This window comes from Boleophthalmus pectinirostris, unplaced genomic scaffold (assembly GCF_026225935.1).
Source record: "Boleophthalmus pectinirostris isolate CB_2022bp ecotype Guang Dong unplaced genomic scaffold, ASM2622593v1 HiC_scaffold_13, whole genome shotgun sequence".
Classification (NCBI taxonomy): Eukaryota; Metazoa; Chordata; class Actinopteri; order Gobiiformes; family Gobiidae; genus Boleophthalmus; species Boleophthalmus pectinirostris.
Genome location: NW_026571036.1, coordinates 6,260,420 through 6,283,227, shown reverse-complemented (window position 1 = coordinate 6,283,227; position 22,808 = coordinate 6,260,420). Strand labels below are relative to the sequence as shown.

Below are 22,808 nucleotides of genomic sequence, written 5' to 3'. Positions count from 1 at the left end.
TCAGATCTTCTCAATCTGTAACGCAGTTTAAGACTAGACTGAAAACTCTTCTCTTCTCCTTGGCATTTAGTACAAGCTAGTCAGATTATCTTGATGTTTTTAATGTAGCTTTAACGTGTTTTCTGTATATATATGCAACTGTTTCTTCTATTTCGTTGAAGCACTTTGGTCAGCTGAAATTGTTTTAAATGTGATATATAAATAAACTTGAATTGAACTGAATTGAACCCACATCAAATACGCACCGCAGTTGTCATAGTTGGTGTAACAGGCAATCTACACATAACCCGCTCTAAGCACGTCCTGAAACACACTTGCAGTCAGTGTACACCAGGCAATAAACTCCCAACGGAATTCATTCGGAGCACCGCAGCACCTTTACCAGCAACACTGGTTCTAGTGTGTTGTCACAAAACGAAACTTGCAAACTCCATTTCGACTCAGTACTCAATACCATCCTAATGCTTTTTTGACGGACGCCGCAGCCTTTTCACTTAATAAATAAAGATTTATTGAGTAACCACGTGGTCACCCCTCAATAAGACCGGTCCCACATTGGTCTGGAGCTGGACCGGATGCAGTTGGAGTGAGGGAAATGACCACGGTGGGCTCCAGTGCCCCACCGGACTGCACGTGTGCGGTCTGAACTCCTCTCGATACTTGTAATTACACAGAATACTCGCAGCCACTGGACCAGAGCTGCACCGCTGAGCTCTGAGTCCAGGGTGAACCGGGGGTAAGTGAGGAATAACTTTGGAACACTGCAAACAATCCACAAAATGTACCGTATTTTCTGAACTATTGACCGCACCTGAATAAAAGCTGCATTAACAAAATTAGATTAAAAAAAAAACATATATAGGCCGCACCTGAATATGAACCACAGGTGTCCACATCTTCAAGAAGGTTTTCAAATTTGGGCTGTCTGCTTTTATCGCCTCTGAACGCTTTTGTTGTCATTTTGCATTCAGTCAGTTCGTCGAAATCTCATCATCAACTCACTGATGCAGCAGCTCAATTTCCTTCTTCCACAGCCACATCAGTTGCCGTTAACTTAAAAGCTGCATCATCTGTATTTCTTCGTGTGTTTTCCACGAAGAGGGTGTGTGTATGAAGCGCAAAATTATTGTTCAAAACTTCCTCGGCGCATCACCCTGTCTCTCACTTGGCTCTACTGCGCATGACTCCTGCAGAAAGAGTCTCTGTCCTGTCTGTATCATGTCAGTGTCTTGGAGGATTTCAGCAGATTTCAGACACTCTCTTGGAGGGCGGGGCGAGTTCTATCAATCAGGTCTGAGTGGATGTCCGGCTACTGAAGTTTGAGACGTTTCTTCTCGTCATTTTCGGGTAAGACGTATCCCCCTCACTAATGTGTGAAGAATCCCTCAGTCGTCCAGGTAGAATCCATGGCGAGGAGAAAATTCAGTTTGTCAACTGGACAAAAGTTAGTTTGGTTGAAAGTCTTGAAAATCAGTTGCTTTTGTCGACACCTAAGGTTAAAGCGAAAATGATTCCTCTTTTCTGCTAACCTTTTGGTGTCCTTTTCCGGCTTCCTTACCAGTCCAACGGTCGCTGGCTCATAGTTGTTCTCGAGATATGTGAAGAATCCCTCGGTCGTCCAGGTAGAATCCATGAATTTTCTCCTCACCCCCTCACTAATGTTCATTTAGCATCATAACTTATTTTATCACACAGCGATAAACTATTTGAGTGCGCTGACGATATCGTGAGCTAGTGTAGTGACGTTTTCTGCACTCAGGCTGCGTGTATCTGATGTGTTGCGAAACCATAGACCATATATTTGAATGGACAATGTGCCAAACAAAGAATCCGTCCACATATACACCGCATCGTTTTATCAGCCGCAGGGTTCAAAGTGTGAGAAAAAAGTAGCGGCTTATAGTCCGGAATTTACGGTACTTCTGTTTTTGACGTTTTAAGACAATAAACACCAGGTACAGCGCCTTTACGAGCAGGTATGAGTGTTTGCCGTAATTATATTTGAGATGTTAGATGAATTTAGGATGCTTTTAGGCAATGCAAATCCGCTGACTTCCGTGTTAGAAAACCGAGGTGCCCAATGGGAGCTGATGTCATCACAACAAAGCGCCACACAGCTGTCGGCTCCTCCTGTAGATAACTGCACATCAGAATGTCGTCACAGTGGGCATGTATCGGTGAAAATGGAAGTAGATCAGAGCGATGGCATCTTGAATACCGGTAAAAAAACATGCACAAATTACTCTAAACACAAATTCCAAAGTGTAAAAGCTCTTTTAAGGTTTAAGTTCCATTTCTTCGCTTAGGTTTTTCACCAAACTAACCAGTTAATTAACTCTTTTTTCTGAACATTTTATGCTAAAATACCAACGTGTGTCAAAACTAGAACACAGTGTGAAGAGCCTGCCTTGACTCTTGAGCATGTTGTACTTTTGGCCGATGGAAATTTTTCGTGTGTTCTTTTCTCTCCCTCCAGAAACCAGTCTTTTTTTATGACGCTGCAAAACAAACACCTAGGTACCAATTAAGACATAAAAGTACAGTTACTTTCACTTACACCCGGGGGCGCTAACCTCAAGTACCCGTCCTGTGACTCCGCTGACACTGTGGGCGTGTGGTGATGGGGAGGAGAGAGGGGGCGGGCAGGGGGGCAGATGTAAAATATAAGTTTTAAGTACAGTTGTGTCCCTCCTGAGTTCTGAGCAGGAGGAGTTGGTGCACGGACAAGTTTGCATGGTAAGAAAACTACAACTACTTTTACCACAACATATTATTGATTCTGGTTTTAAGTAGCAGCACTTTTTCTTGTTTATATCTTTACATATTACTATTTTACAATTAAAGTTTAAGGTATTTTAATTGTAATTGTTTAATTTTATCTTACAATTAAAGTTATGGTACAGTATGTAAGTGGAGGTGGCTCGTCACCTGCACAATTCCATGGAAATAGAAAGTTAAACCTAAATTTCGGAACATTTTCACTCTCATTTTTATGCCATACTGTAGAATACTGCAGTTAAAGGAACAATATTTCCATGGAAACAAGCCAAATAAGACTCTTAATATAAGACTCTTTATGGAGATGCAAGCCCTCTCAGTAAGGATGTTTGTTTTTTGTTTTTCAGTGCAATAAACACAACCAAATGCATGCAATTTTGTCAAATTTTTTGGCCAAAAAATGTTACATACTATGGCTTTAATGCTGTTGAAAATAATATGTGTTATAGCCGTCTCTACGAATTTGTTTGGATTGTACATATGATATGCAGCAAACAAAAAGTAAACTCCGAATAAAATTTTAAAATAGCTTTTACGATTTGCTCACTGCTTTGCACTTTTGGCATTTCTTAAACCTGATTTGACACAAATGTGAAGTGAAAACCATTTCACGAAGAGGATATATTTCATAAATCTTGTCTCATATATTTGAGGTCTTCTGTGTGAATCCAGAATGTAGAAACTAGTGAACAGAATAAATCCATGTATCATTAGTTCATACCTTTTTCAAAATAAAACCAAAAATAAGAAAATGAAAAAAACAACGATTTTCTTCATTATTTGTCTCCAAAACCAAAATGAAAAAACTGAAAACAATTAGTTTTTTCAATTTTTCGATTTTGTGTTTAAATGAAAAATGGAAAAAAACAGATAACGACTGTTTCCCGTTTACATGACTTAAACTGCGAAGCCGGACTGAACCAGGACCGAACCAGGACTGAACCAGGTCTGGGACCAAACTGGAACCAGACCAGGACTGAGACCAGGACTTAGACCGGGACCAGACCAGGACTAAGTCTGGGACCAGGACCAGGACTGAGACTGAGACCAGAGCAGAACTGACACCGGGACTGAGACTAGGAACAGGACCGGGACTGAGACCGGGACCAGACCGGGACCAATACTAGGACCAGAGCAGGACTGAAAACAGTTTAGTCCTGGTTTAGTCCTGCTTTAGTCCTGGTTCAGTCCAGCATCGCATCGCGTTTAAGTCACGGAAACGGGAAACCATTTCCATTATTCATTTAAACACAAAATCGAAAACTTGAAAAAACTAATTATCCATTTTTTCATTTTGGTTTTGGAGACAAATAATGAAGAAAACATGTTGTTTTTTCGGTTTCTTATTTTTGGTTTTATATTGAAAAATGAATTAACGAATGATACACAGATTATAATAGAATAAAAAGCCTTTATTGACATTATATTCAGTAAAATGAGATGCAGAGCTGCTCCTTCAAAGTGAACACAGCACATTGTAATAAAATATAATAATATCAAAAAACTAATCAACTACTAAATACTGCACATATACAATAAAACTTGTGCAAAACCCATCAGGAGTACACAGACAGATAAACAGACACATACCAGTAAAACAAACTTGAGACTAAAGTGACTAGAGTGGCTCGCAGCATTAAAAGTCTAGAGGTAACAGTTCTCAGTGAATTAAAAAAAAATAAAACACCGAATGAAAAGGTGTGTCCAAACTTTTGCCTGGTGGTGGTACATCAGTTTTCATTGTTGACACTAAGTCTTGTCATACTGATGTTACTGTATTTTCCATGGCAGGTTGTGGTCTGAAGTTGGTGGACAACATGGGCGTCTTCCTCCTTGCTGGCGTTCTTCAGCTTCTGCTCATCCCCGCTTTATCGGTAAGGCTCATGTATTACACAAAACTGACTCCTGTGCGCTTTTAGCCAAGATAAAATGTTGTTACCTCATCAAAAACATACCTGGAGTTGTGTTTTGTTTGATTCATATAAGTTCGAGTAAATGTTCTACAGTTATTGTCCATGTTACCGTCTACATCTTCCACTTTGTTAAGTATTTTTAGCTTCAATTGAACTGCTTTACCTTGAATTGTTGCTTTAATTTTAGAATATTGTTTTTGTTTTACCTTTTATACAGTTGAGATTGTCAGTGGAAAGTCTCTAATATTTGCTTGTGCACTGAGGAGTGAATCTGAAATGATCCAAATAATTCTAGTTTATAATCCGTGTATCATTCGTTCATTCGTTTAATAAAACCAAAAATAAGAAAATAAGAAAAAAACAACAGTTTTCTCATTTTGAAAAAAAAAAAAAAACAGTTTTCTTCATTTTGTGTTTAAATGAATAATGGAAAAAACAGATAATGGTCGTTTCCTGTTTTTATGACTTAAACTGCGACGCCGGACTTTTGCACCACATACCGGACTGAACCAGGACTGAACCAGGACTAAACTGTTTTCAGTCCTGGTCTAGTCCCAGTCTCAGTCCCGGTCTTAATCACGGTCTGGTCCTGGTCTGGTCCTGGCCTCAGTCCCAGTCTCAGTCCTGGTCTCTGTTCTGATGTGGTTCCAGGCCTCAACCTGGTCTCAGTCTGGTCTGGTCCCGGTCCTCAGTCCTGGTCCTGTTCCTGGTCTCAGTCTGGTCTGGTCTGTTCTGGTCTGGTCCCGGTCCCCGGTCTCAGTCCCGGTCTCAGTCCTGGTCTCTGTTCTGGTCTGGTTCCAGCCTCAGTCCCGGTCTACTTCCAGTCTCAGTCCAGGTCTCAGTCCTGGTCCTGTTCCCAGTCTGGTCCCGGTCTGGTCCTGGTCTAAGTCCTGGTCTCAGTCCCAGTCTGGTTCCGGTCTGGTCCCGGACCTGATTTAGTCCTGGATCAGTCCGGCATCACAGTTTAAAAACTGACTTTTTTTTTTTTTTTTTTGGTTTTGGAGACAAATAATGAATGATTTTTTTTTTTCATTTTCTTATTTTTGGTTTTATATTGAAAAACGAATGAACGAATGATACACGGATTGTTTAAACACACACTGTAACTTTTTTTCTGTATTGCCACTTACTGACATCACAAGGAGGAAGAGAGAGTTTTCAGTCTGAGACAAGAACACAGCATAAACATGTTGGATTTGTGTATGAATAAAACAAAACACAACTCAAGGTACGTTTGTGAAGAGGAAATAACTCCATAACATAGATCAGAAATAGTGCAATGTGAGGCTCTTTAACCGTATGTGCGAGAACAACATGTCCAAAAACTGTTAAAACGGAAAACCGAAAATTATTGTTGTGACCCAGAGTTATGTAATCATGTGGACAGCAGCAGGGTTTGTGGCCGTACGCTGGCTTCTATTTCAGAGGGAGCAGGCTGCGGTGGTGACTGTGGTTGTGTGGGGCGAGTGAGGAGACGAGAACGTTGTGTGCTCCTCCAGCCTCTGCATACACTGTTTCTACTGTACTCTATAAATATGAGGTTGTAGTATTGGTGGATTCCGACAGGGAAATCTACAAACGTCACTGTGACTAAGTGGCAAGCCGTCATCCCACACAGCAAGAAGTACACTGATTACTGGGTGGGGCGAAGTTTAAGTTGGTTTTCCCCATGTACTTACCCTTACTATGCTATTTTCTAATGTATGTTATAATGTTTTCTCATCACAAACAAACCTGGAGTTGTATTTTGTTTCATTCACACATATTTAATGCACAAATTTTGCATATTTAGATGTCTTTGTTCAAACAGAAAACACATTGTGATGTCATGTGGCTTCTCCAAATCTGAGGCCATAGTTCTCGATCAGAAAAAGGTGGCTCTCCCTCTCCGGGTGGGTGGAGAGTCCTTGCGTCAAGTGGAGGAGTTCGAGTATCTCGGGGTCTTGTTCACAAGTGAGGGGAGGACGGAGCGTGAGATTGACAGGTTGATTGGTGCAGCGTTGGCAGTAATGTGGTCGCTGTATCGGACCATTGTGGTGAAGAGGAGCTGAGCCGAAAGGCGAGGCTCTCGATTTACCATCAATCTTCGTTTCTTCCCTCACCTCTGGTCATGAACTTTGGGTAATGACCGAAAGGACGAGATTGTGGATTCAAGCAGCCGAAATTTGTTTCCTCCGCAGGGTGGCTGGGCGCTCCCTTAGAGATAGGGTGAGGAGCTCATTCACACGAGAGGAGCTCGGAGTAGAGCTGCTGCTCCTCCACGTCGAGAGGGGCAGATGAGGCTACAGGAAGTGCTCCACTGTGTTTTTAAACTCCATTCACCTTCACTAGAATCATTTGGATGATTTCAGACCTGAAATTGCCAATCTCTACTCTACTGAATTAAAGGTAAAAGGAGATGTTAACTTTAAAACTACTGCTTCAAGCCAGAAGGTGGAACAGAACATTTTGAGCTTTGGAGATGTAAACAGACTAATATTAAAGAGTTACTCAAACGTGTGAATGAAACAAAACAAAACTATTGTATGGTAGGACAACTTTGGTACTAAGGTATGTTTGTGATGAGGAAACACAATCTAATTAAGAAAGCAAAGATCATCACCAAAACATGTGCTTATCCCAAAGCACAAAAACTATGAACCGAACCTGCACAGCCAGGAGTCCAGTTATAGGATGTTACCATTGCTCCCTGTTTTCCATTCTACATCACTAATGGGAGTCTATACCTGTATGTTTGTCCAGCTGACTCAGCCTGTTCACGATTACTGGGGCGAGTTCGGACCATATGGACCCTGCAGCCGGACCTGTGGCACCGGAGTCTCCATGAGGACCAGGAAGTGCGTCACCTCCAGGTAAGATGACACCTGCTGATGTATAGTGTTGCTGTGTCATTGGGCAAGTCACCACCCACAAAGACTAAACTAGCATAAGTATGGTTAAAGCCAAATTGACTTTTTTAAGCTTTTAATTGTGTTATGACCAGGGTTCTGGTTATAACTTTTCCATGACTTTTTCATGACCTAACGTGAATTTTCCATGACTTTATGGCACCTACATGTTTTGATCAGACTTTTAGTTGAAAAAGGGCTTGTTAACCTTTTCCACTCACCTTATGGTTTGGGATTATAGTTTTTTTAACATTCAAAATACTGTCAGTGCATTTATTGTCATCTCTTTTAAACAAAAGCCGCATACGTTCAAGAAATGGAATGTATTCAACTTTTTCACTCTGGAGGATGGTTTCAGATTTTTGCGTTTTTAAACCCCAAAAACACCGTCACCGTCTAAACGAAAGGCACTTCTGATAAATTGTTTTGTCGTTTTTACCCGCAAGAGTTCTCGTGTCCCTGAATCCATAAATCATTGCCAGACTTGTTCTAACCATTTGTCCTGCCAAATTGTGTTTATTACAACTGCATACTTCTGTTAACATTTCTTAAAATTTGCTAACCCTAAGAGTTGTTTTTTTTTCAAATGTAATTCCCTCTGCTGCAAGTAGATGGTGCCCTAACACCGAATCCTTGTATAGTGAGCGCATCTGTAGGAACAAGATGTCCATTCTTTGTAGACAGACATTGTTTTAAGTTCAAAATATGACATACGAAAGCAAAGATACTCAAGAGCAAGTTTACAAGCAACTAACAAGATAAACAATTAGGGGTGGGATGGGATACAATTTCCATAAGATGAAATGAAACACGAGACTGGGTCTATGAGAACGAGACAAGATGAGATTATGTTTCTGTTTTTTATTTTACTTTATTTCATATTTTTGCTGTAGTACCGGTTTTCATGACTGCAGCTTTTCAAAAAATGTATCTCGCCAGTAGTTTTTATCCAATTCAAAAGTAAAAAAAAAACATGGGCAAAAAATCTCACAAGCTCATTTTCAGCATATGTGCACAATCTCCTGGCAATTTTGTCTCACAAGATCTTATCCCATCTCGACAAACAATGTGTAACATTTTTCCTTTAACAACCATGAAGAATGTGCAACACAGCTCTATAGATGAAATGTGGAAAATATACTTTATGGCCAATCCACACAGAGAGGCTTGACATTAGGTCCACAATAAAAATACTGTATCATCGAATTTAGCATCACAGTATATTGATATTTTGATATTTTTGTACACCCCTACTTGACATCACTGTTCTTATTATTTAGATTAGAGGCTTTCTTTTAATGCAGAAAATCTAATATTGTTTTTTTGTTTTGTTTTGTTTTTTAGAATTGATGGGGGACACAACTGCATGGGATCCTCCAAGTCGTACCGCATCTGTAACACACAAGTAATGCCTAATTTCACTTTTACTCTAAACTACTCTACTTACAGTTACAATTTGTCTACAAGATGTTATAAATTCCCTCGTGACTGTGTTCAAATAGGAATGTCCAGCCGGCTCCAGGGACTTCCGCGAGGAGCAGTGTGCCCAGTTTGACCGCTCGGACTTCCAGGGCAAATACCACACATGGGTGGCCTACTATGGAGGTAAGATATTGGTTCTTTGCATTGGCATCATGCTGGGGTGTTCTGCTTGTATCTCTTTTGGTGGAATGTTCAGCTGTTACCATGGAACACGGAACTACTGCAGGTCTAAACTTGGACTAAACTGCTTGTGTTGTTTTGTGTCGTCTCCAGCGTCTAACCCGTGTGAGCTGAACTGTGCGCCCAGAGGACAGAACTTCTCCTACAGACACAGACCGACAGTGGTGGACGGGACCAAGTGCTACAGGGGACGCAATGACATTTGTATAGATGGAGTCTGCAGGGTGAGTCATAGCACAACATAACCACAACATACATTAAAACTGAAGACTATAATATTTTTTATGGTCCGGTGATTGGCAGGTGGAGCAGCCAATCAGGGACACGTTAATCTATTACTGCCAAAACAAATATAGAGGCTACAGTGGTGGAAGAAGTATTTTTATTTTTTTGTAAATTTATTTGTTTGGAGGATGAGCCCCTTGAGATGTTTCGCCACAACAAAAGACAGATACAGTAGGCAGACAGTAGGCTACATAAAAAACAAACAAAAAAACAACAACAACAAAACATAGAAAAGTAACACAAAGTACTCAGTTTTTCTTATTCAAGTAAAAGTACAAATACCAGGGTCAAGTAAAAGTAAAAGCATCACATGGTAAAATCGACTTTAGTAAAAGTATTAAAGTACTCATTTAAAAATGTACTTGAAAAACAAAAAGTAAAAGTATTTTGTTCAACAGAAACTATTTAACCTATTGTTTTTCCTTGCTGTTTTTATGTGTATATTTTTGTTTTCACATTATGAACATGTTAAAAATAAAACCTCAGTCGTTTCAGCAGGTCTCAGACAATAATAAAAATACTTTTACTTTTCACTCCTTTTGAAAAATGTACTACTACTAACTACCGACTACTAATTACTACTACTACAACCACTCTACCCACTACTTCAACAACTGCTACAACTACTACAGCTACCTCTGCTACTTTTATTACCACTATCATTCTACCACTGCCACTGCTAATTGTACTACCTACTTAAAATTATTTTTTTTATGACTTAAAGAAAAAATATTAGGAATTACGTATATTGTTACTGGCCTTTAAACATGGCCTTAAGCACTGGTCTTTTGGAATTTCATTTCGGACTAAAGATAATGCCTAATACAAAAAATTAAAAATAAATAAATAAACAAAAAACAAACAAACAAAAAAAAAAAAAAAAGCAAAAAACAAGCATCTGGTGCAGCTTGCCATCTACTGGCAGCAGAGGGAATTACTAAAGGGAAAACACTCGAATATACAGTGAGTAATGAGGAACATGTTCGGACAGGTAAATGTAAGCATGCAGCAGTAATGACAGCAGAAATGCTTAAAACCAGTCTGGTGATGATTTATGGACTTTAAACTGGGCAGGGTTTCTATTCACAATCTTGAAGCTTAGAGGCACAGGAACTTTTTCATTTATTTATTTATTTATTTTTACAGAGGATTACTGAATCCAGCGTGAAATTAAATTAAATACAACTCCAGAATCAACTTTAATGCAAACTGAATGCACTGCTAACATCACGATAAAAGCTCCTCTATAAACAGACTTGCTTGCTCTCTACTCCCCCTGCAGCTCACCTCTTGTCACTACACCTTCTCTCCTTTAGACCTACAGCCGCGGGGAGATCATGGGTCTGGACGAGGGTGACTCAAACACGGTTTTCTCCTCTGCTCAAGTGGTGGTTTCCCCTCAGCCCAGAGAGACCTACACCTACGTCTACAAAATTGGCGCGTACGGTCCGTGCTCTGCCACCTGTAACGGGGGCATGCAGTACCGCGCTGTGGAGTGCTGGATCCAGGACCCACAGCACCCTCGTGTGGTGGAGGAGACTTACTGCATCAGCCAGAGGTTACAGAGACCGGCGAGTCAGCAGGCCTGCAACATGCGCCCGTGTGCCGCCGAATACAGCGTCTCCAGCTTCAGCGCAGTGAGTAGATGTTTATGTATTGTATATTTTGCTATATTATGGTTCTATTGTGTATTATTTCTAGTAATTGCAAACACATAACATTTAAATCACCATGTTACTGTTTATGGTTTTAAAAAACATTATATTCCCTATTCCATGCTAAGTCACTCACGCTTCAGAGTGTTATATCTGACTAAAGGGAGGAGCTAACTTTATCACGATTGTTTACACCGTTTTAATTTAGGTCTGACGATTGAGTTATAAATAGGAGATAAGTGATTTCTAAGGCCTGGTCCACACTAGTGCATATTCGAGTCGTTTTTGTTGTGGATGCAGTGTTCGTTCACACTAATCCGATTGAAAACAGCTCCAGAGACAGAACGATCTGGTGCCGCCAACTCCCATAAATTCATCTGAGTACAGATCTGATCTGACACTGTGTGGATGCCTGAAAACGCTGATACACTGATGTAGGTCTTTGCGCCGTGAAGTAATTCACCACCAAAATGCTAAGAGGCTAGAATATATGTCCATTCATATATATGGTCTATGTGTATGACCTGCAGATTATACCTGCAGTATACTGAAATGTTTAACATGACCCATCTCCAATGTGATAGAAGCACAGAACAGACTCACCATCATCAGCACATCCTCTGTCACAGAAAGAACACTCATATTCCACTGAGTCGTGTCCTTTACTTTGACAGACAGCGGCACAAGGAGTGAGGTGTTTATAGTTTATTCAAATGAGCCATAAACGAATGTGTGCAAACGGTCCAGCGTCAAATCGTTGGTGCAGGACTCTGTAAGTTTCTGTGATGTTTGCAATTGTTCATGTGCACTAAAACTTGATTTGAAAAAAAAAAAAGAATAAAATAAAAAATATGGATGAAATCAAAATTGCGATATCTGCCAGAAAAATCGCAATTAAATTTTTTCTTCAAATCATTCAGCCCTAGAACCTACCTGGATGACTGAGGTTTTACACAGACACACCCTAACCTAGTATACTGTGTCTACTAGTGCTCCGTGACCTGTGGGGAGGGGCAGCAGACCCGGGAGGTGCACTGCGTGGGAATGTCAGGTGAGCGCCTGTCGGAGCACGCCTGCAGCGGCCTGACCCGTCCGGAGTCAGTGCGCACCTGCCGCCGACCCGCCTGCTACACCCACATCACCTGGCACGTCACCGACTACGGACTGGTGAGTTATCCAGTGACCCCACACTGTTCTGTGCTCTTGAGAAAGGCACAGTTTCCAAGTCAGAATGAAAGATTTATTTGAATGGACGCAATTAGCAAATCCCAGTTTTTTAATGTATCATAAACAACTAATTCTGCATAAAAACTGCTAACCCTGTAGTTTAGATACTGTAGATAAATAGATTTAAAGTTTAGAGCAATACAAACTTCTGAAATGTGATTCTCGTATTAGTTTATCAGTTTGTATTTCAATGTTTTTATGTGTGATCAGTCCATATTTACCCGAGACAGTCCTAGTTTTGAGCCCTATGCCCCCTGTCCCAACAGATTTATCCAAAACCGCTGATATGTCCCAGTTTTATACAAGAAATGCCCCAGGTGTCCCTATTTTGACCAGTTTTATTCCTGCCAACAGTAAAGAGAGGCATAAACTGTTATTTGTTTCAGTAAAATACAGAAAAGCTGCTTAAAAATGACCAAAACATGAAGAAAATGTGACTATACTGACTCACAGGTTTGTCATGAATGGGCAGAATGCAATAATTTTCCTTAATTACGCACTTGTTTTGACAGTTTTATTATTACCAACCAACCCAAAAAGGGGTTGTCCCAGTTTTTAATTATGAAAATCTTGTCACTCTAGTTTAGCCATCATGATAAAGCTAACAACTAGTATTCTAACACACACTTCCTGATTCCTGATCAAGTCTCTGAGTGCCCACATGCCATTCCCAGTTTGTCCTCAGTGCACCAGATTTGTTTTTTTGAACAGAGCAAAAGGAGAAATTCAACTTGTCAACTGGACAAAAGTTTATTTCATCAAATACATTTTGCAGCTTATCCAAGCTGCTTCTTTAGTTCTGGTCAAAGAAGCAACTTGGATGAGCTACAAAACACATTTGACCAAATAAAATTTTGTCCAGCTGACAAACTAAATTTCTCCTTTTGCCATGGATTCTTCTAGCCAGGCTGGACCACCTAGTGTCTCCGCTCAATTTCATTTCTCTCCAGCGACTAGGTCAAGAATCAGAATACACTAGACGGTTTGCAAGAACCACGGAAGTTGTAGACTGTGCACCGGCCAGTCAACGAAGAGCTGTGAAGCCATGACGTCAAACTCAAGTGTCTGTCTGGTACAACACAACAGTAAACAAAGCATCAAAATCGAGGATTTAACGCCGGAACAAAGAGAATTGTTTGGTAAATTTTATCAAGGGGAAAGGCGTTATTGCTCTTCTTCCTACAGAATTTGGCGCATTACATACATCACAACCAAACAGCAGCGATTGGTTAAATAAAAAAGTACCCGCCAACAGTTGAGCGAACAAATCCTAATGCTGCGAGGTCAGACGGTTTCTACAAAGTGAAACCGGCAGATGAATCAGGCTAGGATTCTACCTGGACGACTGAGGGATTTTACACACTTTTTGAACAGACTCGTGTGAAAATATGAATTTTTATCCCAGATAAATACATTGTGTCATTATTTTTACAAAAGTAAATATCGGTTATCAGCCACAAAATTAAGGCAGTTATCGGATATCGGTACTGGCTCCCTGCATAATTCCCGTGTGTTTGTGTGTCCAGTGCACCCGCAGCTGTGGAGGAGGGGTGAGGGAGAGGAGGGTGGGCTGCTTCGACACCGACCTGCACCCGTACCCAGAGGCCCAGTGTGGAGCCGAGAGCAGACCCCAGACTATAGAGTCCTGCAACACCCAGCTCTGCCCAGACCCCCAGAGTAAGAACATACTACTACTACTACTACTACTGCTACTACTACTATCTACTACTACTACCACCACACCCAGCTCTGCCCGGATCCCCAGAGTAAGAACATACTACTACTACTACTACTGCTACTACTACTATCTACTACTACTACCACCACACCCAGCTCTGCCCGGATCCCCAGAGTAAGGACATACTACTACTACTGCTACAACTATCTACTACTATTACTATCTACTGCTGCTACTATCACACCCAGCTCTGCCCAGACCCCCAGAGTAAGGACTACTATTACTAGTACTACTACTGCTACTACTACTACTACTACCACCACACCAGCTCTGCCCGGACCCCAGAGTAAGAACTACTACTACTACTACTACTGCTACTACTACTACTCTACTACTACTACCACCACACCCAGCTCTGCCCGGATCCCCAGAGTAAGGACATACTACTACTACTGCTACAACTATCTACTACTATTACTATCTACTGCTGCTACTATCACACCCAGCTCTGCCCAGACCCCAAGAATAAGGACTACTACTACTACTACTACTACTACTACTGCTACCACCTCTACTACTACCACCACTTCTATTACTTCTACTACTACTGCCACTTCTACTACCACTTCTATTACTACTACTACCACTTCTACTACTACTACTACTACTACTACTGCTACCACCTCTACTACTACCACCACTTCTACTACTTCTACTACTACAGCCAATACTTCTACTTCTACTACCACTTCTACTACTACTACTATCACTTCTACTACTACTACCACCACTTCTACTACTACCACAGCCAGCCCTACCCAAACCTTCAGAGTAAAGACATACTACTAGTACTACTACTACCACCATTTCTATTACCACTACTACTATCACCACTTCTACTACTACTACCACAGCCAACTAGTGCCTCCTACTAGCGCCACTACTACTAATACACTACTACAACTACTACCACCTTTAGTATAACAACTACTACAAGTACTGCTACTACTACTACCACTATCACTACCACTACTTCTACAACTACTACTCTCAAATCTATAATTTTTTTAGTCTCTTACCCTTTTATTTACTAATTACTAAACATTACACTGTTCAAAATACTGCTACTACTACTACTACTACACCTATATTACTATTACACCACTTTTATTACTACTCTGGTTTTCTTGAATGAGGACCTGTAGATGTGAGCAGCCACTGTTGACGTCTGTGGTTAATGTTACCTCTAACGCCCAGAGCAGGTTAAATACAGACTGTGGAGGCTCTGTAGACACTTAAAACACGCTAATAATAACATCTCACACCTTACTGTTGTTTTCATCCTCGCTCTGTAGTAGAAAGTGACGAAATAGAGAAGTAAAAATGCTTAAATCGGCACAACTCATCGTCAGGATCATTATACATTTGACTAACACTTTAGTTCTCAAAATCTCATTTTTATTCTTGGAGATTTTCTTTAGAGATACTATGGGCCTGTTTACGCGAGAACACTTACTAAATATTTTATTGGAAGTGCCTTTTGTTTAGATGGTGATGGTGTTTTTAGGGCTTAAAAAATGCAAAAATCTGAACCCACCCTTCAGAGTGGAAAAGTTGAATATACTCCACTGTAGCATTTACATCAACACTGCCCAAGACGCAAAACTCTGGTCAGATTGGCTCAGGTCACGTACACGTTTACATACATACAGTACACAGAAACAAACATGTCGAATCCATTTCCATGTGTCGGACCTTCAAGCAGCACTGGCAGCTCTAATAAACTTACAGGAGGCTCCTAACAAATGTACATAATCTGCAGAGATACTATTAGTGACCAGAGAAGGATCTGCCATCACCTGTGTCAAATTCTGGATGCACCAGGTCGTCGCAGGTGAGTCAGACGGAAATGAAGGAGACCTGGAGAATCAGATGATGGTGGTACAACTTTCTGGAAGGAGTAGCTGATGAAAATGTGTGGTGTGAAAACTTACGTATGCCCTTGTTGCTTTAAGTACAAACATACACAATTGAATTCCACACACTTTTGCCTCACCGTATGCACGCAGATTTCCTCCCAAAAACGCTCGTCTAAACACGGAATAAAAAGTGAAGACGCGATGCCACTTTTGCATCTTCTGTTCAGACCGTCATCATGTAAGCGTAGCCTAAAACTTTTACTTTTTGCTCTTGTACTGTGACAAAATTGTGTAGCTTTAGATATTTCTTCACAATATGTTTTGTATTGTATTGTATGTGTATTGGACTGGTATCAGTATCAGCAGATACACTCAGGCAAAGTATCGGTATCCAAAAAAATTGTATCACAACAACACCAACTTTCACCACTGAAAACTGGACATTTCCTTTTTCATTTCTTTTGTCTTGTGTCTATAGGGGTCCCAAGTGTCCAAGATCCCAGGACACATGAAACCACCATGCGAGGATTTGTCCCCCATGTCCCCGAGAATCCCACAGGTACATATAGTACAACCACTAAAGTAAAATTAGTTATTTCAACATTAACATCCAAACACGTCTGTTTACTTTGGGCTCTGTCATAAATCATTTCAATCAAAGGGTCTATATCGTTTTTCTCATCACAAACAGACCTGGAGTTGTGTTTTGTTTCATTCACATAAGTTTAACACACAAGAAAACACTCTCTTCCACCTTTTGATGTCATGTGGTAATACAGGAAGAGCTCCATTGTGTTTTTAAACTCCATACACCTTCAGTCTTTTGGCTGATGCCCAAGAATTTCCAATATCGACTAAACAAAGGTAAATAAAGATAACTGTTCAAGGGACAATCCAGAATTTTGGACATAGGACCTCATTTCCTAGTGAGCCAGAGTGTTGGAGACGTGTAGAGACACTTTTTTAAAATATTCCATCCAGCGACTAAGTCAGGAATCAAAATACACTAAACGGTTTGCAAGAACCCTGGAAGTTGTAAACCGCACACCGGCCAATCAGCGAAGAGCTGTGAAGCCATGACGTCAAACTTGTCGCACCTGTCTGGGTCCCTTTTGTGGTAGAGCACAACAGTAAACAAAACGTCGAGATGGATGTAGACGAAGATAGACATTCTGTGTTAACAACGATTCCCGAGATCGAGGATTTAAAGCCGGAACAAAGAGAATGTTTGGTGAATTTTATTAAGGGGAAGACGTTATTGCTCTTCTTCCTACAGGATTTGGATCATTACATACATCACGACCAAATAGCAGAGAATGGTTAAATAAAAAAAGTACCCGCCTACCATCGAGAGAACGAATTCTAATGCTGCAAGATCAGACGGTTTCTATGAAATGAAACTGGCTGATGAATCAGACTAATGAATCGTCGCATGTTGAGGGACTATTTTCTCAGCAGCAGCGGAATTTTACTTAATTTTACTTAAGATAGGGGCTAGGTGACATCAGTCCGCAGCTGCCGAGCTTTCTATCAGGAACTACAACTCGCTGCTGCAGCTCAGACATAAATCCTTCAAATACAAGGTTGGTTTTACTTCTAAAATTATTCTATCAGCACAGACATTTACATCAACAGTCTGGCATTATAATTGTTTTGCCTCAGGTGTTTTGTGGAGTGGGTAAGACTGTTTTTAGTGGCAGGATAACTATGGCCATTGACATGCACTAGTCTAGCACCAGCGACCTCTGCAAATACAAGGACTGGATGGAATATTTTAAAAAAGTGTCTCCGAAACGTCTCCAACACTCTGGTGAACTAGGAAATGAGGTCCTATGTCCAAAATTTCAGACTGTCCTTTTAACTTGAAACTTGGGACAGATTACTCAGCAAACACAACCCGGGGTATTCTAACATGGCTTAAAACTCACAAGTGTCAAGTTTGAGTGATATAGGACCTTTACAGAACCACATAAGCTCTATCAGGCAATTTTTCAACCTGCTAAATAAAGCGTTTTAAAGTTAGAAGTACAAACAAGCTAATCATACCCTGTACATGTCAGGCTTATTTCCAGTCCGACCACAGTGACCATGTGTGTCTGTGTTTACACGTCTAGCGTCTGGGCCACATGTAAACAGAGTCGACGTCTACCCTCCTGTGGCGGTCCCGCGCTGCGCCCAGACCTACTACGGCTGCTGCCCCGACGGCCAGACCCCCGCCTCAGGGCCCAGGTACGGGGGCTGCTACCACGACGACTGCGTCAGATCCAGGTAAGCGGGACCAGCTCTAGTGTCGGTACGATACTGAAATTTCAAACTTTATTTAGATATTGAGGAATAGACTCGATACTCAACACAGATTTCGGTAACATGATGAGAATTTTAAAAACACTATCACCAGCATAACAACAACTATACTACTACACAACTTCGAAACCTGCACATATGAGTAGTCCTATTGTGTTTTACTGTAGTAATCTGATTTCAGATACTTTTGACAACCCTAAACTCTGTAACTCAACCAAATTTAATCTAAGGTTTTTTTCTTTTCTTTTTTTTTAACACAATCTGGCCATTAAGAATGGCCAGACTACAAAGGTGAACTGGTTTGTACCATAGAAGTATAATAATATAATATAATAATAATATTATGTAATAGAACTATAATAAAATCTGGAAAGTGAACTCAAGATGGTGTAGTATTGTTTTCATGTGCTTGCGCTCATTGGTGCATCGTGCCAAAAAATATTTGACTTCCTTGTTACTTCTTGAATACTGGCCTTACACCGCAAAATGTGTGACGTCTGAAACATGAAGTTCTGTCCAATCAGAGTGGGTCTGGGCATTGTCATGCGTCAATTTACCTGTATTACGAAGCAGAGAGGTTGCATTCCTGTGAACCCCCTCAGCAGAGCGTCTTTGTCAACCGACTTGCACCTCCAAAATTTTCTAACTACGTGTTGAAATGATGCAAACAGAAAGGGGAAGTGATGCAGACAATAAGGGCTGTGACTGGTCCTCTCTACATCTGTTCTACATATATTTCCCGCTTCATTTTGTTTACACAAACACAGTCCTAGCCTCCTAACATTGTGGCATTGGAATTTCTTTGCTGCACATAGACCTCGAGGCAGATCCATAAACCAAAATCGACGGCGACAAGGTGAGGGCAGCGGAGTGCGTTGAGTCGATGCAGAATTATAATTCGGTCATAATTCTTACAAAATTAACTTTTAGACACTTTAATGATTAAAAAAAGTTTAATATTGAAAAAATTCTAAAGAATTCCTAAACAAAATCAGACATTTATGAAAGCTGTCGATACCCTGTCAGGCGAATACGGGCACAGTGACTCTGGGTGAAAAAAAAATCGGCTAAACTAGATCAGATGTGAATTTTGTTCACTGGCAATAAATCTGATTTTTTTTTTTAAATAAATAATGATAAAAGTATTTATGGACTAATACAGAGTAGATGCATCATATTTTTGTCATCCTACTTTGTTTTTCTAGTCACATCTTAACCTGTGTCTCACGTGGGATTATGTGTGCACAGATATTTTACATACACAATCTCCATTGTTTATTAAAAAGCTTCTGCAGCGGAGTTATAGCTGTAAATTCTCATGTTTCTCTTTCACAGATATGGATGTTGTCTGGATGGAGTGACGCACGCCCAAGGCTTTGGAAGAGCAGGCTGCCCTGAGTACCAGACTACAGAGGTATGGGCACTTTTATCACTGTGGTTTCTTTATATAATGTCAGATATTATTATGTTACTGTATCTTAAACAAACACTACAACTGACTTTTTAGAGTTTCTACCATGTTATCACATTGTTCCTTCCTCAAAAACATACCTCAAGCGGTTTAAGATGTCCTCCATGCATGTTTAAGTAATCTTGCAATCTCTCCCTCTACTGATCTCTCAAGAAGATTCTGTTCAAGACTCCCAAAACCCACAATCACCCACGCTCTCTTGCACACCATTTTTCATAAATAAAAATAAATATATATAACAGCATGATATAAAACAATCCACGACAACTTCACAAATCTGATGCAATGTGCAGTCATTTCATTAATGGGATGCACACTGATTTTGTTGCGGGGAGCGTCAAAAACAAAACTGGAGCTTATTCAAGATGTTTTCGGCGACTATAGCATTTTCAAAACAATAAAAGATAACACAGGCTACATTCAGACTGCAGCCTGAAGTGATCCGAAGCTGATTTTTTCAGCACTATACTCCTGTATCTGATCTTTTAATGACAATCTCAATGACACAGATCAAATTTTTCAAATTTGACTCAGGCCACTTGGATATGTGCTCCTAAAACTGATACATGTCCGATCTTTTGACATGTGACTTCAGTTTGAACAGCCAGGTCGCATTCATCCCACCTACATGTCAGGCTTGGAGTCTAGTCAATGGAGGGAAAGTAGGGTTAGCAAGTTTATTAATATTTGGGGGGAACCAGGAGGACTGAACCAGGACCAAACCAGGACTAATCTTGGACTAGATCTTGAAATCTAGGATTGCCCCTGAGAGAACCCCGAGTCCATGGAGCAGGGTGTCAATAAAGTGCAATCGGGTGTCGGCTGCGATTCGCCCCGTGGAGTGTGGAGTTCTGCGTCGGTCCTCTGCATCGGAGTTCTGCGTCTGGCACCTCTGGACCCGTCCTGACACTCGGAACCATAACGATGGTGTTTCACCGCTGCTGATATCGCGGTGATTTTAGCGAATTTGTATGAAGAAAAAATGAAAAACCCACCACTTCAATCCAGGTTAAAAAAGCATTGTAACGCGGCTTACTGACATTTGTACTGAGTAAAATATTACAATTTTTTCCCTGTAATGCCAAACATTACTGTGTTACAGCAAAAAGCAACACATTACAGTAATTCATTACTTTTATAATATAATTTATTTTTATAGCTTGCGACACAAATACAAGGAGGCTAAAGACTCGAACAAACGAAGCGGTCGTGGACGTGTAACCTGTCCATTTTACAAAGAACTGGACCATATTTTGGGGGACAAGCTCAGAGTTTAGGCGACTTCTGTAAAAACTGAGCTCACTCGCTGCTTGTGACGTCGTCGTGTCGTCCAATGCGCATGCGGGACACTTTTGGGGCATTTAATGTTCACACTGGAGATCACATACGAGTCGCATTTAATTGGAAACGTGAACAACCTCGCAAAAAAATTGGATTTCACAAAAAAAACAACGAATTGAGCATTAAGCCCTGCAGTCTGAATGTAGCCTAGAATACTTCCTCTTTAAGTACACATTTTCAGTGCTCTTTCCACCACTGCATATTTTAATGTCTCAAGTCTCCAAACAGAAATGCTTCCAAAAAACACAAAAACATCACCGCTTGGATAATCAGTCACATCCCTGTGCTTTTTCCCAGCCTACACCGCCTCCCCCTCCTCGCCCCGCAGCGCCCTCTGCTGACGACGTGTGCTCCCTGCCTCGAGACGAAGGGCCCTGCGACACGTGGAAAGTGCGCTTCTACTACGACTCGACCGCGGGCAAATGCACCGAGTTCTGGTACGGCAACTGCCAGGGCAACGGCAACAACTTCCTGAGCATGGAGGCGTGCCAGAGACAGTGTGGGCACCTGAGGAGGGACGCTCCTGCACCCCGAAGAGGATCCCCCCGGGTCACAGCAGGGCGGGCGCGGGCATAAGGCAACACTGTGAAAAATGCATCACGTACAAGTCCATTCTTACGTTAAAGTGACATCACAGTGGGGAAAATTACATGTATGTCTATGGAGTTTTTAAGTGCGATGTTATTTCCGGGTCTATCAACTGATTGAAAACAATAAACGTGTCAAATTTTTTTTTTTTTTTTTTTTTTTGTGAAAGTACGTCTCTCCTGAATTAAAGATAAAAGGAGGTGTTAACTTGAAAACTATCGCTTCATGACATCACAAGGTGGAACAGAGCATTTTGAGTTTTTGAGATCTAGACAGCAGAGGTGGGGACTTGCAAGTTGTCGCAAGTTAGACTCGAGTCAGACTCGAGTCAGACTTGAGTCACTATTTTTAGGACTTGAGACTTGACTTGATAAAATGGACTAAGATTTGGGACTTGACTTGAGGCCTGTGACTTGAGAAGACTTGAGAAGCACTTTTAAATCTGAATTCTTTCTATTCTGATGTAACAATTCACACTAAGATCTTTTAAAAAGGCATTTAAAAAGGAAAAATGAATATTTTTACAACATTTATATACTATACATTCTATTTATTTACTATAAATAGTAAATATTTATATACTTTGAATCATGGGATATGTAGTTCCCTAATGTTCATAAGCTGTTGCTACTATAAAACCATGCATTTACGCAAAGGAACTTGTGATTCGATATATTGTGAGGCTTCTGACGATATGATAATAATAAAATAACTAATAAATATACTATGATTTTATTAAGTACAATTTAGTTTAAAATTCGTATAAATTACATAAATCTAAGCTTGGTACTTTGGTTTAAAGACTTGAAATGACTTGAAGCTCAAAGCAGACGACTTGGACTTGACTTGGACTTATGGGCCAGTGACTCGAGACTCGACTTGGACTTGCCTGTATTTGACTTGAGACTTGACTCAGACTTGAGGTCAAAGACTTGACACTTACTTGAGACTTTCAAAACAATGACTTGGTCCCATCTCTTATAGACAGACTAATAATAAAAGGATTACACACACACATGTGAATAAAACAAAACACAACTCCAATTTTTTTTTTTTATTAGTTCACAACATTATAACATGGATTAAAGCTCACAAGAGT

At 40.6% G+C, this 22,808-nt stretch overlaps 1 protein-coding gene across 1 annotated transcript; it reads left to right on the top strand.

Moving 5' to 3' along the window:
- The first annotated feature begins 2,707 nt into the window (after positions 1-2,707).
- Positions 2,708-21,852, top strand: paplnb (papilin b, proteoglycan-like sulfated glycoprotein). The gene is made up of 13 exons (XM_055149357.1): positions 2,708-2,736; positions 4,570-4,652; positions 7,434-7,543; positions 8,924-8,984; positions 9,082-9,184; positions 9,335-9,465; positions 10,843-11,163; positions 12,172-12,348; positions 13,935-14,085; positions 16,484-16,564; positions 18,120-18,273; positions 19,645-19,723; positions 21,419-21,852. The coding sequence occupies exons 2-13, from the start codon at positions 4,596-4,598 to the stop codon at positions 21,695-21,697; spliced, it is 1,704 nt and encodes a 567-aa protein (XP_055005332.1). The 5' UTR covers positions 2,708-2,736; positions 4,570-4,595; the 3' UTR covers positions 21,698-21,852.
- Positions 21,853-22,808: the final 956 nt, after the last annotated feature.